At 30.6% G+C, this 17,266-nt stretch overlaps 4 protein-coding genes and 2 pseudogenes across 6 annotated transcripts, besides 6 other annotated features; 2 read left to right on the forward strand and 4 right to left on the reverse strand.

Annotated features, from left to right (window-relative positions):
* Positions 1 to 145: 145 nt before the first annotated feature.
* Positions 146 to 267: a mobile genetic element.
* Positions 268 to 282: 15 nt separating this feature from the next.
* Positions 283 to 756, reverse strand: TVAGG3_0539330 (intramolecular oxidoreductase activity, transposing S-S bonds; the record flags this gene model as incomplete). The annotated part of the gene is made up of 1 exon (XM_001296834.1): positions 283 to 756. The coding sequence occupies one exon, from the start codon at positions 754 to 756 to the stop codon at positions 283 to 285; it is 474 nt and encodes a 157-aa protein (XP_001296835.1).
* Positions 757 to 1,211: 455 nt separating this feature from the next.
* Positions 1,212 to 3,870: a mobile genetic element.
* TVAGG3_0539350 (uncharacterized protein) lies at positions 2,530 to 3,690 on the forward strand (the record flags this gene model as incomplete). Its single annotated transcript, XM_051237859.1, has 1 exon — positions 2,530 to 3,690. A coding segment is annotated over one exon (1,161 nt), but the record flags the coding sequence as incomplete, so codon positions are not given.
* A 618-nt stretch (positions 3,871 to 4,488) lies between the features above and the next one.
* Positions 4,489 to 4,510: a mobile genetic element.
* A 37-nt stretch (positions 4,511 to 4,547) lies between these two features.
* Positions 4,548 to 5,118: a mobile genetic element.
* A 2,819-nt stretch (positions 5,119 to 7,937) lies between these two features.
* On the forward strand, positions 7,938 to 8,929 carry TVAGG3_0539380 (annotated as a pseudogene). The gene has a single exon. A coding segment is annotated over exon 1 (992 nt).
* A 1,246-nt stretch (positions 8,930 to 10,175) lies between these two features.
* Positions 10,176 to 11,994: a mobile genetic element.
* A 484-nt stretch (positions 11,995 to 12,478) lies between these two features.
* On the reverse strand, positions 12,479 to 12,886 carry TVAGG3_0539410 (uncharacterized protein; the record flags this gene model as incomplete). The annotated part of the gene is made up of 1 exon (XM_051237860.1): positions 12,479 to 12,886. One exon carries the CDS (start codon positions 12,884 to 12,886, stop codon positions 12,479 to 12,481), a length of 408 nt encoding a protein of 135 aa, XP_051095684.1.
* Positions 12,479 to 17,266: part of a mobile genetic element that runs on past the window's edge.
* Positions 14,216 to 14,773, reverse strand: TVAGG3_0539420 (organellar and viral DNA polymerase type B; the record flags this gene model as incomplete). Its single annotated transcript, XM_051237861.1, has 1 exon — positions 14,216 to 14,773. The coding sequence occupies one exon, from the start codon at positions 14,771 to 14,773 to the stop codon at positions 14,216 to 14,218; it is 558 nt and encodes a 185-aa protein (XP_051095685.1).
* TVAGG3_0539430 lies at positions 15,813 to 16,859 on the reverse strand (annotated as a pseudogene). The gene has a single exon. A coding segment is annotated over exon 1 (1,047 nt).

The raw sequence follows: 17,266 nt of genomic DNA on the forward strand, positions 1-17,266 counted from the left end.
TATTGCTATATACAGTTTCCTCTTAAAGTCTTTTGATGGCAAGATAGAGAGGCCCAAAGTCTCCTAATATTTTGTTATCAAAATTTATAGGTAATATGCGAGGAACTTTAATTCATTAAAAAGAGTTGATTAATTAATTAATTAAGGGTGCACTTACACCCCTATGACAGGGCATTCAATTCAGATGTTTAAGGTTAAATTTCAATGAAGCGCTTCACGTCAGTTGTTAAAAATTTGAATTAAAGTCAGATGGGCGTAAGTGCAGCCTAAAAAATTAATTTTTTATAATTCTTGTTTCTCATCATTTTGTTGAGTTTCATTTGTTTCTGTTGAGTTAGACATTGATTGCAGCAAGTTTGATTCTCTCTCCAAGTAGTTCTGGAAAGCTTCTTTCTCTTCGTCAGGAACAGGGTTTTCTTCATCGAGGGACATGATGATTGTCAAGAGATGGTTGGCCAACTCTGTTGAATCAGGCATTACTGTCTCAATATCGATCTTTTGGTCGGAAATGATCTTGAGATTTCTGATGTATTCGTCCTTTGTTCTCTGGCAGTAGAGTTGTGTCTTGTTCTTGCCGCCATCCTTGAACAAATATAATGTTGGAACACCTCTCATGCTTGGAAATCCTTCAGAGCAGCCATTTCTCGAAATGTCGATGTATCCAACTCTGATGTTGGCTTTTGCATCATGTAAAGCTGTTGCCAACTCTGTAATAACTGGTATGATGGCTCTGCAGTGCGGGCATGTTGGTTTCATGTACAAAATCAAAGATTCGGAAGTTGTATTTGAAATAAAATCGAGATAATTCTTTCCTACAACTTTCTGGAATACTTCATCGTATTCTGGAATATCTTCGCTCTGGTATTCTGGAACAATTTCGCCGTTAACAGCTCTTTCGAAGAGATCTTTCGTAATTCTGTAGAATTCATCGGCATTGAAGTCATTTTCGAGGAGTTCTGTTGGGTATAATCCCGAAATGTTGTAGTAGTAAAGCTCTCTTGGGTTGGTAAATGCGATTTTAATCTTACGTTTTTTAAGTCATGAATTCGTAAGAAAGTGCGACATTATTAAATAAATTAGTAATAAATATTATATACTAAACACATTAAAAAATTAACATTAATTTTAAAATAATTTATTTTTTATCTTTTATAAAAGAAGCTATATATAGATGATGTCAGATATTCCGCGATTAATTAAACATTGTTTAAGGGTATAGTCCACTAAAAATTTTTAAGTTTTGACAATGAAAATAAGCTCTGTGACCATGTAAATATATATCTATGCAAAACGAGAGGTTATGCCATAATTTTTTTTAGTTATCAAATTTCCCTTTTTTTGAGAGAAGTCTCTCAATAATTTGAGAAGAATCTTTGATATAAAGAGATACACATTTGTAGAACGAAGTAAGTGTTTTCCAAACATTTTATATGTTCATCCTGTATAACAATATCAAGCTGCATAGTGCCATCTTGTGCGTTTGCTATTTTATGTACTTTTCATTGAGATAATCCCTCTTCTCGGGTGATTTTAACAGTCAACTCAATTTTAAAATAAAGATTTCATCAAAATGATTTCGAAATTCGGATATTGATTATATAAATAGCACTGTTAACATATTTTTGGATGAGTAAAAAATACCTTGTTTTGTATGCATTTAGTACACCTTTATTTTGATTAAAACTATAAAATTTTTATTCCTTATATAATAAATAGTATATGTTACATAAACATGAAATTCAATAGCATTCAATTTTGGATTTTTTAGATTTGGTAAATTTTAGAAGAAATAAAATCAGCAATCAAAATAAAGAAACTTTTTGTATCTTCTATGATTACCTTTTTACTAAATTTGCATTAAAAAGTAAATTATCTGTATTATTCTGTGAGCACAAGCCCTCAGTTATGCTGGTAGTGAATGATGAATCGTCATTTTGCGAAGAGAACGCGATTATTAAGGTAATTTTGAGAATTGTCTTGAATTATTTAAAATTAAAGTTAATTGAATAGGTAGGATAACTAGCCTTTGCTAAATTTGTATAATTTGACCTTATTCTAGTTGGATCTGAGAATATTTTGCTGAAAAAATAAATTTTATCGCCGATTTATGAAAATTTCTCTGATGGGACCGACTCGCTGAAACGTATTAGTGTTAATGGTAACTTGTCTGAAATTTCAAATTTTTTTCGAAATCCAAAAAATCACAAACAAAAGCATCAAAATTAGATTTGCATTTAAGCTTTTCATTTTTTTTTTGGAAAATAAAAATATTTTTCCCCAATAAAGTTTATTTTTACTTTTGAGAGGAATAGAAACGTTATTTTGGAATTTTGAAACGACAGAAATGTTCCATTTTTAATGTAGATTCTAAAATGGGGTCAAATTTTTGATTGAACCGTTATCCATTGAAAAACCTCGATTTAAAAATGTTATTCCAAAATATTCATCTAATGATATAGTATATATTTATTAATTATTACTTTTTATTCAATTTTCACTTTTGGCGGGATTTCATTTTTTTGTTGTTGTATGGGCCATATTGTTCACCCAAAACGGAAAACAAAGGCAATGCATAACATTTTACTCCACGAACGTCGTCGACTCTCAGCGCGACAGATGCTTGGTGCTTGCATAATGACCGGAATGCCATATACAAAAGGTGCTCGCTTTCTTTCTCTTTGTGGAACTAAGCCCCCTGTGAAGAGTGGTGTCATGAGACAACAGAGATTTTGTGACGATAAGATTAGAAGACTTAAAAGTATTTCCCTAATGCTGTCGAGAAAGTCCTTCAGTGGTTACTTATCCATTGATGCAAGATGGACGCACAGGCGAAACTCGCCAAGTTGTACAGTAACTGCGCTCGATGCTGTCACAAAAAGAGTTCTTGCATGCGTGAACATCAACCATATTGGTGGAAACAGACAGCATGCTCAGTATTCCGGAGCTTCCAACAATATGGAAAGTGCTGGAACTCGAATCATCTTGAAGCAATTAAAGAAATACAATATCTTGAAAGATGTTAAAGAGATTATTAAAGACCGAGATAACAAAAGTGTCTCTGTCTTTAAAGAATTTGGCGTCTCTCATCTTGAAAGATTCGATCCAGGTCATGTATCAAAAAATATCTCAAAAGATTTTACAAAGTTCTCAGCTTCTCATAAGACAGTTGAAGTTTTCAACGACAAGACTCAGAAGATTGAAAAAATAGAGAGACCTTTCTGGGGTCTGAATGCAAGCCTAAGTATGTGGCTTTGGTCATGTTTTGCCGAAGAAAATATTGACAAACGTACGAAAATGTGGGAGAATTGTGTCTACCATTACGTAGGCAATCATTCTTTTTGCGAACCGCACAATTACAAATGCTTTGAATGGCAAAAAGGTGTCAATTCGATCCAACTTCAATTCATGCTCTATGACTGGGTTCACAAATGGACACCCATAGTTTCCAAAGTTTCTTCCATTGGATCTACCTGCATGAATGAAGCGTTTAACTCCAAAATTGCATGCTATTTGGACAAATCAAGAGCCTGGAAGAACATTAACATTAGAGTTAACGTTGCAATCTTAGAATGGAATGATCCAGAGCATTTTCTCGGAGATATACAAAAAGCATTACATCTTCCCCCACTTCCAGAAGATTGTGTCAAATCATTTGAAGAGAATTGTTACTCCAAAATGATATTGAAACAAAAAAACTGTTACAAAAGGTTCTAAAAAACAGAACAAATACAAAAAATCCATTCAGAGTGTACCAGGAGGAGATTATCAAGTTTTCAAGTCCGAATGGGAATCAGAAGACGAAGACATTGATGACTTTGATTAACGAAAATTACATTTTATTTATTGTTTTTGTTTTTAATTAAATTATTAGGGGTATTATTATTGTCGTCTGGCGGTTTTAGACGACAATGCGAATTTTCAAATAATAGGATTTTTAGCCAGATAAAGAGCTACTCCATATATCATGCGTGTTTGCATACTATATACATAGATGGAATTGATGTTCTTCCTTTATTTAGGTACCGAAACATGCTTGAAAAATCTATTTTTTAGACGACAATGATAATTTTGTCACTTTACCAGACGACAATAATAATTTGTCACCTTTTTAGACGACAATAATAATTTTGTCACTTTTTCCAGACGACAATAAAACATCCTCAAATTATTATTATGCTCATTTTCTTATTTTGATTTTTTCTCATTATGATATAAATAATTTATTAATGCATTTATCCAATAATTATGCTATGATATTTTTATGCCTTATTTCATTTCTCTTATATTTGATAATCTGGTAAAATATAGTTCAGACTATAATCATTTTAGATTATTGATATATTTATATAGGTTAGAATAAAATTAGTTTCATTTTCTACTTTTAGTTTGAATTAATAATTTATAATATCAAATATTATGGCGTAACCTCTCCTTTAAAATATAGATATATATAGGCCTATAGAGTTTATTGGCACTCTCAAAACTCTAGAATTTTGAGTTTACTATACCCTTAAATCCTGAATGGAATCAATGGAGTCATAATCAAAGACCTCATAAACGAGTAAAAGAAATTAGAAATAATTATTAAATGAATGAAAGATTCACTACCATAATGAAATAAAAAAATTTTTAAAAAATAAACTTTAAAAATTCATGTCTTACATTTATGAATAATTTATTTTTATTTTGTATGAAATGAGCGTCAAGACTAACGACGTTAAAAAATTGGGATTCACAAATGAGGAAATAAAGGATATATTAGATGAGATGTGTTATGAAGTTAGTAAATATTATTTAAGAAATTGTCAAAAATTTGCTGAGTTATTAAATGATTTAGATTATGATGGAAAAATGAATAAAGATGATGTTATAAATTTCTTATATCCCACATCTGAAGAAGAAAAACCTAAAGAACCTGATGTTTTCCCTGAATATTATGAAGAACGAATTAAAGATGATGAATACGATGAAATTGAAAAACTGGAAAAAATAAGATGAAATAGATGAAAAAATTAAGGAATTAGAGAAGTTGAAAAATATAATGAAAATGAAGTAGAGGTTTAATGAATATCCCAGCTTCAGAATCAGAAGTTCAGAAATCTCATGAAGAAAGATATAAAAATTATGTCTCAGAATCAACACAAAATTTATTAGATGGTGAAATAGACGAAACACTTTCAGAAGAAGGTACTAAATTTATTCGTAAACATAAGTTACAATTTATTGATAATGAAGAATACCCTGTATCCTACTTTCACCGCCTTTAGATTCCGAAAAATTCAAAAAAGCTCTTAAAAACGTGACATATGCAACTAATACGATTAAGAAAGAAGATCATGATATTTACACAAATATTATTTAAATAAATGCACAGGTGTTGATAAAGTTTTTGATTTATTAGATAAAATATCAAAAGAAACCATTGGAACCTATAAAATTTTGTGTGATTGTGGTTTCATTGTTGAAGATACCAATAATGTTTCATATGAAAGAACAGCACCGAAGGAAGACGAAGTTGAAAGGTCTATACCATTCGTTATTAAGAACATAAAAGATATGAAAACTTATAAACATTATATTTATTCATTTATTTCAGAAAAAATGGAAGCAACCCATAAAACATCTTCTCATCATTTTATAGCTATTCATACATTCCTTTTCAAAGTTGTGAAATTAAATAAGACAGGAATTAGATTTAATGTGTCAGGATATGCATTCTTGAGTAAATTAAAATGTATTCGTCACGTCGCGGATGATAAAAATTTATGTGTTCTTAATTCATTTTATGGGCTTTAAAAAATAAACTTTATTTTTTAATTTTTTTATTCTTACATAAATGAACAAAAACGGAACCGCTAAAATGAATGATAATCAAATTAGAGCAGAAGGTAGAAGGTTATTTAAACGCTTCTATAACATTCCTGATGGTGTTAATCCTAAAACTCGTAGAAGCTATTTAAATGAAGCAATAGATGCATATGAAGGGTTTGACATTTCATCAGAAAGTGAGAGATTAGCGAGAATGTTAAATGTTAATATTGATTTCTATTATTGTGATCCTCAACCAGAAGACGTGGACATAAATAAGGTAGACTTTCCATTAGTGGAATCAATAATGATAGATCCAGAATTTGAAACAGTAAATATTTTATTAACACAGAGTCCATGTGGAAAACTTCACGCTGACAGAATAACAGACGTTGAAGCACTCACCGGCTATAAAGTTTGTCCATATTGTAAAGAAGAAGTTTATTCTATCCGTGATGATCCAGAAAGGAAAAACCAAAGAAGATTTTTAAAGCATTGTGAGAAATGTAAAGAAAATAATGGAAGATTAATTCAAGACGTTCAATTGCAAAAGACCCAGCAACCATATGCACCACATATTACGAAACAAGATATATCTGGTTATTAGCTCATAATTTGCAGGAATATTATCAACCGACAAGATATTATATTACTTTTGACTTCGAAACATTAGAGACTAAAGAAGAATTACAACTTTCTGAGTGTGCAACTTTGAACGCTTACTTAAAACCATTCATGGTATCATCAACGGTTAAATTAAATGATAAAACATATACGAGGAATTTTTGCTTAACTTCGAGTGATTCTTTTATTTCTGATTGGATTGAGTTTTTTTCAACCTGTTCATTAGTTGCTAAATCAAATATTGAACAATATGAAGAATTAATGAAGTCGCAAACGGACCAAACGGCGGGACTTTGTCTCATACATTAAATGAAAAACAGAAGGAAGCATTTAAAGAACTTCTAGATGAGGAATTCAATAAAGTGAATATCATAGGTTTTAATTCGGGAAAGTTTGATTTAAATTTAATTCTTCGTGATTTAAACACTGCAAAATGGAAAATAAAATCAATGCTGGGTTCATCTTCACAATTTAAGCAAATCATTGTAAAGAAAACAAACGTTCCATATGAATTGAGATTTATTGACATCAGAAATTATATAGCGGGTGGGACATTAGACCAATTCACTCAAGATTTCGGAAACAATAAATCACGTGTTAAATCCTTTTTCCCTTATCAATTCATCACATGGGAAAATTACGAAGAAGAATTATATAAAGAGGAACCATTCACTCAAGATTCATTTTATTCAGCATTAACCCAAGAAACTATATCAGATATTGCAATAAAGATGTTGAAATTATGATTGACCCAATCGATAAAATTATTGAAGAAACATTTGTTTATAAAATTGACATGCTTCATAATCTTTCTTTATCATCGAATGCTTCAATGATTCGTTACGCTTTAGCATATAAAGACTTTAATCCTAATGAAAAATATCCTGAGGAAGAGATAGAATCAAGTTTTGAATTAACGAAAAAGTATTGGAAATATAAAATTGAATCATATAAGAAACAAGATGAAAAAGCAGAAAGGGATACTAAAAATAATGTTTCAATGGATGATTTTCAATACTATCACGATTTAATCCTTTCATCTAAATGCAAAATGTGTGGTAAAGCGTTTACATATGCTAATAAACCAACATTGGATAGAATCGATAATGAAAAACCACATACTAAAGAAAATTGTCAGTTAATGTTTGTTATTGCAATGTCGTGAAATCAAATATAAAGATGAAGATGTTCAACGTTTAAGAATCAATTTAAGAAATTATGCATTAAAAAATAATTTACCAATGACTTTAGATTCAGTTGAAGCTTATCACATTCTCCGTAATGGAATTACTGGTGGTCTATCAAATGTTCAACATAGAGTAAATCTTAAAGGAATCACGCACATTAATAAACTTTCATATAATCCAGAAACTAAAACTGTATCAAATGAGGACACCACCAACATTATGACTCATTTCGTTGGAGTTGATTTTAATTCATTATATCCTTCATCATTTTCATCTAATCCTCATGATTTCATTCAATATACTGACCATAAAATGTGTATGCCGGGAAGATTGAATGGTGTTATCATTTGTGATACAGCAACAAAGAAAGCAAAAGCATTGGGAATAATTAAGAAGAAAAATACTTTATTCGTGGCTGAAGTAAAGGGTCACATTGATGAAAAATACATTAATGATTACATAAACTTTTTACCGATAATAAGAAACTTAGATATTATCACAGATGAAAAAACAATTGGCAGTTTTATGTATAATTACATGAAATCAAACAATTTACCAGTTGACCAGAAACAGAGGAAATTAACTCAGTTAGCATCAACATACAACCAATATCAACCATTTTCATCTTATTATCTTTGGTATCTAATAGACAGATTTCATTTTATCATTGATGACATTCAATCAATTTTAACATTTACGAAAAACACTTGTTTTAATGAATTTGCGAACAAATTTATGAATGAAAGACAAAAGGCTGAATTAGAAGGAAATAAAGGAAAAAGTTTATTTTGCAAAATTTCACTTAATGGATCATATGGTTACGATGCAATGAATACACAAAATTACGCAAAGACTAAAATAATGAATGCACAGAAGGCACGCGTTGCATGTATGTCAAATAAGTTTAAAAACATAAGAGAAATAGGTGAGGATACATATCAAGTGATGCTTAAAGATAGATTTTATAGATGTGATACATGTTTACAAGAGCATTTTTACTTTAGATAATGCTAAATACTGGTATTTAGTTTTCATTTATGATTTTATGTATAAATGCATGGATGTTAATCGTTTTCATTTCATTGAAGGTGATACTGATTCATCTTATTGGGCTATTGCTGGCGATCCAAGTCTTCCTAACACTCAAGCATTTCAAGCAATTGTTACCGATAAACAATTTTATGATAAAAACATTTTCAAATTCGCACCATTTGATTTCTTCTGTTTTGATGAAAATTTAAACCTAAATTAAAGAATAAAGCTGAAGAAAAAGCACATGAGAAGAAATTATTGGGTTTAGCAATTGAGAAACAAGGTGATAACATTGCTTTATGTCCTAAGTGTTATACATCATTCAACGGTTCAATTGATGGGGGTGATTTTAAAAAGATTGCACAAAAAAATGAAGGGTGTTAGTTTAAGACAAAATAAGCAATTAACACCTAAAAAATATTTGGATATAATAAATGATAAAGTGATATTTGATGGTCAAAATATTAATTTACAACTTAAAAACGGGTCAATGACTCGCTTAACAATCGGTAAGACTGCATTAACAGGAGCACACACTAAGGCTGTATGTTGTGAAAATGGATGTTGTATGCCATTTATTTAATACAATTTAAAATTTTATTCTTAATGAAATGCCACAGAAGAGACAAAAGGAACCGTAATGATGGTTTTGATACTATGATTCAAAGAGGTGGGCACCCTTAAAACACTTATTTTATTTTTATATAAATGGATAACACAGATTTAAAAATTTTAATTGATGATTTAGTACTTAATCAAAATTTTCTTAATTATTATGAATTAAAATCATATCTCCAAAAACATAATAATAATATAACGGGTGATGATATGGAATATTATTATCCATATTATAAAAATGAAATTTTGAAATATCATAATAAAATAATTTCTGAAATTAAAGACAAAATTAAAAATAATGAATATTCAAAGGGAAAAACTAAATCACAACTTAAACAGTTGAAAGATTTCAAAAATAAAGTATTAACAGAAGAAGATATTGATGAATTATATAAATTATATAATCCTGAGCCGCAAAAGCCAAAGCCGAGGTCTAAAGTAGCAAATGTTCAACAGCCAAAGGAACAAAAACAAAAGGTGCAAAACACCCAGGTCCTTCAGACCATAAATGAAGCACAAGCTTTAATTTATGATTCATTAGTTAAATCATATTCAGCCCGACTTTTAAATGAAGATCAACTTTTGGAATTCATCCTTCAACATAAACTCGAAGCGGGAAAGTATATCAAACCTTTATATACAGCATATTTAAAACAAATGAATAGAATACATCCAGAATTAATGAAGGAAGGAATGAAATCCAAAATCAAAGCAGATAAAATTAAACCACTTGCAACACCAAAACCTCCAACGACAGTACCTCCTCCTTCAGTTAATCCTTCATCATTCACTTTATTATATCCATTTCAAACATTAAAGAAGCAAAAAGATTTTAAAAAGGATTTCAAGATATTAAATAAACCAATTGACCCAAAAATTCAACCGTTAAAGGAAAAATTTAGTCGCCCTTCATTTGCACCATATCCATATTCATACGAAATCGATCATTTAAAATATTCAAAAGGAAACGTTACTTATTTATTCGCCATTAACATTAACACTAGATATTTATATTGCATTCCGGTGAAAGGGAAAACAGAACAGGAAACAAGAAGAGCTATTCAATACTTACTAGATCATGAAAGAGTAGATAATATCAGGGGTGATGGTGATAAAGGATTTCAGGCAGCTATGGCTCATTATTTCCCACAAATTAATTTTTTCTTTTCATCCTCTCCATATACGTTTCATAAAAATAGTTGATGCGGTAATGAGAACTCTTAGAGATGCGTTAGGGGTTAACGTCAGATATACTGGGATGGAAATCATGACTCCATCATACAACAGTTAGTATATTATTATAATAATACATGGCATAGAACTATAAACATGAAACCAGTGGAAATGAAAAATGATATTTCAAAAGAATGGGAATATATTAGAAAGCAAATGGAAAGGTTGAATGATGTTAAACGTGAACAAATTTAATTCGGGCTCATGAATTTTAAACAAGGGGATAAAGTTTTGATTCATCTCGATTATGGAAAAAACTGATAAATCAATGACAAAAAGAAGACGAAGATTTGACACAATAGCTGAATTTGTTAGATATATTAACGGCAATGCATTAGTTGAAGTTGACAATAAATTAATAGAAATTCCGATTTATTTTATTACTCCATTATATTTAAATAATATTTAATTTTTTTTATTTCGTAAGAAATGAGTGACAATGAATATAAAAAGAAACTAAACAGAATTAAATCAAAAATATGCTATTACAAAAAGAAGCCACAATGCGGTGGGGTTGAAAACGATAAAGAGAGGAAAGAAATAATCGAAAAATTAGAAACTTACCGTTCAATCCTTAAACTGAGTGAAGCAAAAATAAAAGAATTTAATAGAATAAATAAATTGATTGGAAGAGATGAATTTAATAAAGATGAATTTTTAAACCCAATCCAAATTTAATTTTTATTCCTCTTCCCGAACCCTTCTAGGTTCTTCTCGGTTTTCGTGGTAAATTTTGAGCTTTGGGGTATCCATTTATATAAAAATAAAAATTTTGTTATCAGTTATTTTATCGTTAATGGTTTCCGGTTATTCAATAATGAATTATTTTGAATAACTGAAGTGTCACTACGTCACCATGTGTCACTCGGTTAATTAACTTCTCTGAAAAAATGAGACAACATGACATTTTGACAAACAGCAGGATTAATGAGAAGCACTTATGAATTATTTTTGAAGAACTGAAGGTGTCACTACGTCACCATTGTCACTCGGTTAATTAACTTCTCTGAAAAAATGAGACAACATGACATTTTGAAACACAAGCAGGATTAATGAGGAAGGCACTTATGAATTATTTTTATTTTTTTTATTTTGTATGTAAGAACAGAAATGTCAGTCGAAGCAAAAACATTCGCGAACAAATCTAATGGCGAAACATTCACAAAAGGCACTTATTAATGGTATTGAAGTCTTACGTAGAGACAAGGATGGTTACATTAATGCAACAAATATGTGTCAGCAGTTTAGGAAAGACTTTAGAAAGTTGTTGGAAAATAAGTCCTGGGAAGTATATAAGGCATTTTTGAAGAATATAGCAACCGTCTTAATTCCGGCGGTTGCTTTTTATACAAAATTCATGCAGAATTCCTGATGAATCAAACAGGTTAGAGGAACGTATGTAGACCCAAGACTTATAAACTATATAGCAATGTGGGCTTCTCCAAAATATTGCATAGCAGTTGGAAAAATTATGGACTCCATAGACAAGAAAGTTCATGAGAAATTAGATGAAGAAGAACTCGAAGATACAGTAGAGAATGCTAAACCTTTGTTCGAACAAGAAGTTAAAAAATGTGCGAAAAACAATTAGAACATGAACGTGAGATATGTTATGGTTATAGAGATTCTCCATACGAACTAGACCAATGGGAACAAGAAAATTTAAAGAGAGAATTTAGAGAATATGAACTCGCTAAGATAGCATTAGAAGCTGCAGAAAAGAAGTTAAAAGTTTGGGTCGTTTGTACAAAAAATATTGTGAGTAAATGAACCATTTATTTTTGTCATAAACGACCAAAAATATATTTTATCGTTAATGGTTTCCGGTTATTCAATAATGAATTATTTTTGAATAACTGAAGGTGTCACTACGTCACCATGTGTCACTCGGTTAATTAACTTCTCTGAAAAAATGAGACAACATGACATTTTGACAACACGGCAGGATTAATGCAAAAATAAATTCCAATCATACTTTATAAAGCTTCATTTACAGGTATTTCATCGTCAGTAAATGAATCCTCATTATCGTTTGGTTCAATTTGTTTATATAATCCTTTCATTTCTTCTTTCAAAACATAACACCATGTTTGTTTACCATCTATTCTTCTCTGTTTCTTATCACATTTATCCTTAATGCTCATTTGGAAATTCTTGTCTTTCATGTCTGATGGTTTGCAGAATAGAGCATTTTTACACGTCATACCTGCACACAATTCATCATAATGTGTATTTATCCATACATCTAAAGGATTTGTTGATAATTCAATTAAATCTTGTTTGGCTTCAGTCATCGGTATGATTCGTACATTAAATGATGAAAGGTCGTAATTGATAAAATATGTTAAAAGGTTATCATAAAATTCCTTTGTGCATGAATTCATCAAATTCTTGAAGTAATCAAATTGACCCTTGAATTTACCATTAACCCTTAAAACTACGTATCTTCTGTCTCCAACTTCAATTTTGACAGGGTAGACGTTTTGTCATGATTTCATCGTAATGAGTGTAAATGACCCAAAATATATTTTAGGGTAGAAGGGTAGATCTAACCTCATTTCTAACCTCTTTTCTACCCTCTTGCGATTTTCATACGGAATCTCTTCTCTCGGTTTTCCGAGGGAAGCAATCATATGAGGAAATTCTTCTAAAAGTTCTTTTGTCTGTTGGTTTTCAAACCAATGATATGCTTGCTTTGTAGAACGAAGAGCATTCATTATACTTTGCATTTGGTACATATCATCTTTGACAGAACGAATGAGTCTCAATTGTTTGTTATATTGTATGTATTCATATTCTTCATTAATGGCTTCATGAACGATAGCAGTTGTTGTGTTCTCTGATGTTGACATTACTGTCATTTCATACAAAATAAAAATAATTTTAAAACTAACTTTATTTTTTCTGACCTTCACAAAAGACCAAAAATAAACGCTTTACATGTATTTTTCAGCAACTTCGTCAAATAATTTTATAGCTTTATCTATCTCATCTACTTCAAACGTTTCTTTACCTTTCATGGGAGCACCATACATTTTCTCAAAAACTTCAAGCAGTTCTGTTTCAGCAGCTCTCATATCATTAACGAACACAACCTTGACTCTATTGACTGTACTGTCATATCTTTGAGTTATATTATATGTTCTTCCTATCTTATATCTCTTTGTATTGAAGTCCTTCGGTTTCTGAACGATGTAAAGTAAGCCTTCACTGCAACGTTCTGAGTCGAATGAACCATAAGTTATGAAGTTATATCCAACAACTGGGTCTAACCATAACAAAACTATTGGTATAAGACTTTTGTCTATAAGATATGCTCTTGTTCCATGAAATGCTACTGATATCATAAGCTCAGGATTTCTTGTCAAAATTTTCTGAGTAGAAGCAATTCTAACCCAGTCCTTTGTTTTCTTTCCAGATGGTGTTATAATGTCTGACAAAGAATATTTGTTGTATTTCTTTGAGTATCTTACGTTTAAATCACCTATTCTAACCACTTTGGTGTCATTGTCTATCTTTCTAACTGTTTCAAACTCAATGTTTGTCATTACTGTCTTTACATACAAAATAAAAAATTTTCTTAGAAAAAATTAGCGTTATTTTTCTAACTAATGAAATTCATTATTTTTGTTGCTGAATTCAATAAAAATATATTTTAGGTGAAGAGGTGAGATTTCACCAGTTTTCTCACCTAATTTTTCACCCCAGTTATTTTATAAGCGTTTTACATGAATTGTACGATGTATATTTGAAATTCTAAACAATTTCGTAGCTTCTATTTCTTCTGTCAGTATGTCAAAAGTTTTAACAATGCCGAAGGTTTCTTTATATTTCTTCTTGACATCAGATAGAAGGAAATCGTCAGCTGTTGGATAGTTTTTGTTCAGAAATGCTAACATGTCCATTTTATCTTCTGCTGGTTTCTCTACTTCTTTCTTTAAGTCAGCATAGTCGTTTCTCATACGTTCTATCTCTTTGACGGAGTAGTTATATTTCCTCATTGCTGCTTTACATTTTGAACATTGCGGATTCATTTTTGCGTTATACATTGAAATTTGACCTGCTAGAACAACTAAGGCGTCAATGGTTTTCTTTAACTCAAAAGTTGTTGGTTTTATTTGTCCATTCCATATTTTACATCTTTTATCTTTATCTCTTATCTGCCATACACATTCAGCAACTAATGAAACAAAGTTATCGTAAGTCTTAAACTCCTCAGATTTATATATGTCAGAGATGTTCTTATATACCATGTCGCAATCTTTGTTCATAACTTTATGGTTGCAATGAAAACCAAGGAATTCATAATTTACTTTACGTATGAACTTCTTTATTTCTACTGAATCAGTAACTTTAACTTCAATTTCATCGAATTCAGGAATAGTTAGTTTTTGTTGCTGAACTTCCGGTAATTTAGGCAAATGGTCTATGATATCTTGCATTTCATATAGCTCCTCTCCATTTGTTTCATCTTTCGCACTACAGTCTAAATTACTTGTTAAAAGTTCTTGCTTTATTCTTTGTATTTCTGTTTCAAAAGTATATGAAGAAGGAATGAAGTTTTTCATCTCTACCAACATTGACGTAGGATTCATGACTAGCGAGTTTGGTGCCGTAGTTGTGGACAGAGTCCCGCCGTTCGTGGCTTGAATTGTTGTTGTGCCGATTGTTGAAATCATATCTTTTATACAAAATAAAAAATAAATAAAAATAAAACTAACTTTATTTTTTCTATCTTAAGGAAATTCGTGAAAATTCACGAGAAAGCAAAAGCAATCTGAGCCGCTAAGCGGTGAGGGTGAAAAAGGAGGTGAGAAAACAGGTGAGATCTCACCTCTTCACCTAAAATATATTTTTGGGTCATTTACACTCATTACGATGAAGTCATGACAAATCATTTCCGGGACTGTTGTCAAAATGTCATGTTGTCTCATTTTTTCAGAGAAGTTAATTAACCTGGTAGCACATGGTGACGTAGTGACACCTTCAGTTCTTCAAAAATAATTCATTATTGAATAACCTGAAACCATTAACGTAAACATTAACGTAAACATTTATTTCCAGGACTGTTGTCAAAATGTCATGTTGTCTCATTTTTTCAGAGAAGTTAATTAACCGAGTGGCACATGGTGACGTAGTGACACCTTCAGTTCTTCAAAAATAATTAATTATTGAATAACCTGAAAACATTAATGAAAACATTAACGTAAACATTTATTTCCGCAGTTCATTACCTAATTAATTACAGACATAAAATATATTTAGTTCATTCGGTAAGCCTAAACCCTTTGGGTCAAGTCTCAAGCACATTCAATGAACGCGGTACCATGCGAATACAGTCACAAATGGTGGCATATAATCTTTACCCGAACCTGTTGGATTTGTTGTGAAAGTATGGACATGATTTCCTCCTAGTTCAGTTGGTCGAAAAATCTTTTTTGCTGAATGGTTATAATCTGGAGATAAAACATCATAGCCAGCTTCATATTCTGAGTTGTATAATGGGTGGTCTCTTAATGAGTGGCTATGGTCGCCAGAAAAGTTTGTAGTTCCTGTATGAGTGTGTGGGGGTAAGTTTGCTTCTTTAATTTTCTTCGAACCTCCTGTTTGCTTTGAATATCTAGCACGGTATAAGAATTTATCCACAATCTGCTTCCACATAACAAAACCTAAAACTTCTGAAGGATTTGTTGAGTTCATTGACGTATAAATAGAACCAACAGGATATAATGTTTGAAGTATTTCATTTCTTTAATGTTTGAATCACATCTTTTTGTCACTTCTTTCTAATCATCAACATATGTTTTATCTGCTTTAAGGTCTAAACATCCTGAAACCCATTCTGTATCAGCTTTAACTTTAAAAGTCTCAAATGTCCATTCATGATACCATTCAACCTTTTCTTTAATTTCATTATCTTTTTCATCAACATAAACCAAATTTGCCTTCTTATTTAATCACTATCCACATATTCCTATCCACCTTCTTCATTATGTCGTTTAGGAAACCTTCTATGAATTCCTCATTTAAATTAAATCTTCCAATCTTCAAAACTTTAGGAAATGCATTTAATGCGTAATATCTCTGTTCTTCTGGTGGAATTGATGTTATATCATCCGTTATTCCTTTAATTTTTGAATTCATAAATAAAATTTCTTTTATATTTGATATCACTGCACCACCTTTGCAAACGAATTCGAAATGTTCATTTTTCAATACTATCTCCAAATCTCCATATTTCAACCTTTGCGTTTGTTCTGCCGTCTTTGAATTATATGCATATATGGCGTATGTAATGGTCTGAAGGACCTGGGTGTTTTGTGCCTTAAGTTGTTGTGGTTGCTGTTGTTTAATCATTTATTACGATTTAAAAATAAATATTTAATCCGTTATCTCATCAGCTATTTTCTCTATTTGAAATTGCCATAATATTTCATTCATAAATTCTAAATCACAATCAAATAGGTCAGTTATTCTAAATTTAATATTTGATAAATCTTTTGAATGAAGAATAAATGAATTCCCAGATAATTGAAACGGATATGATAAAGAAAATGTGTTTAAGTTGATGGATAAAATGTTTTGTATTGATGGGTAAGAGTTAGGGTCTAATGTTTGATGTGAAAATCTCATTGGGGTATTAACTTTATCACATTTGATTAAAATGAAATTGGAACCGTGTCAGAATACAAAACATCCCCAACATCTTTTTCAAAATTTAATATTCCCAACAATGAACGAAGATGAGGAGTACAAAATTTAAT

The sequence above is a fragment of the Trichomonas vaginalis genome, chromosome II (assembly GCF_026262505.1).
Source record: "Trichomonas vaginalis G3 chromosome II, whole genome shotgun sequence".
Classification (NCBI taxonomy): domain Eukaryota; phylum Parabasalia; order Trichomonadida; family Trichomonadidae; genus Trichomonas; species Trichomonas vaginalis.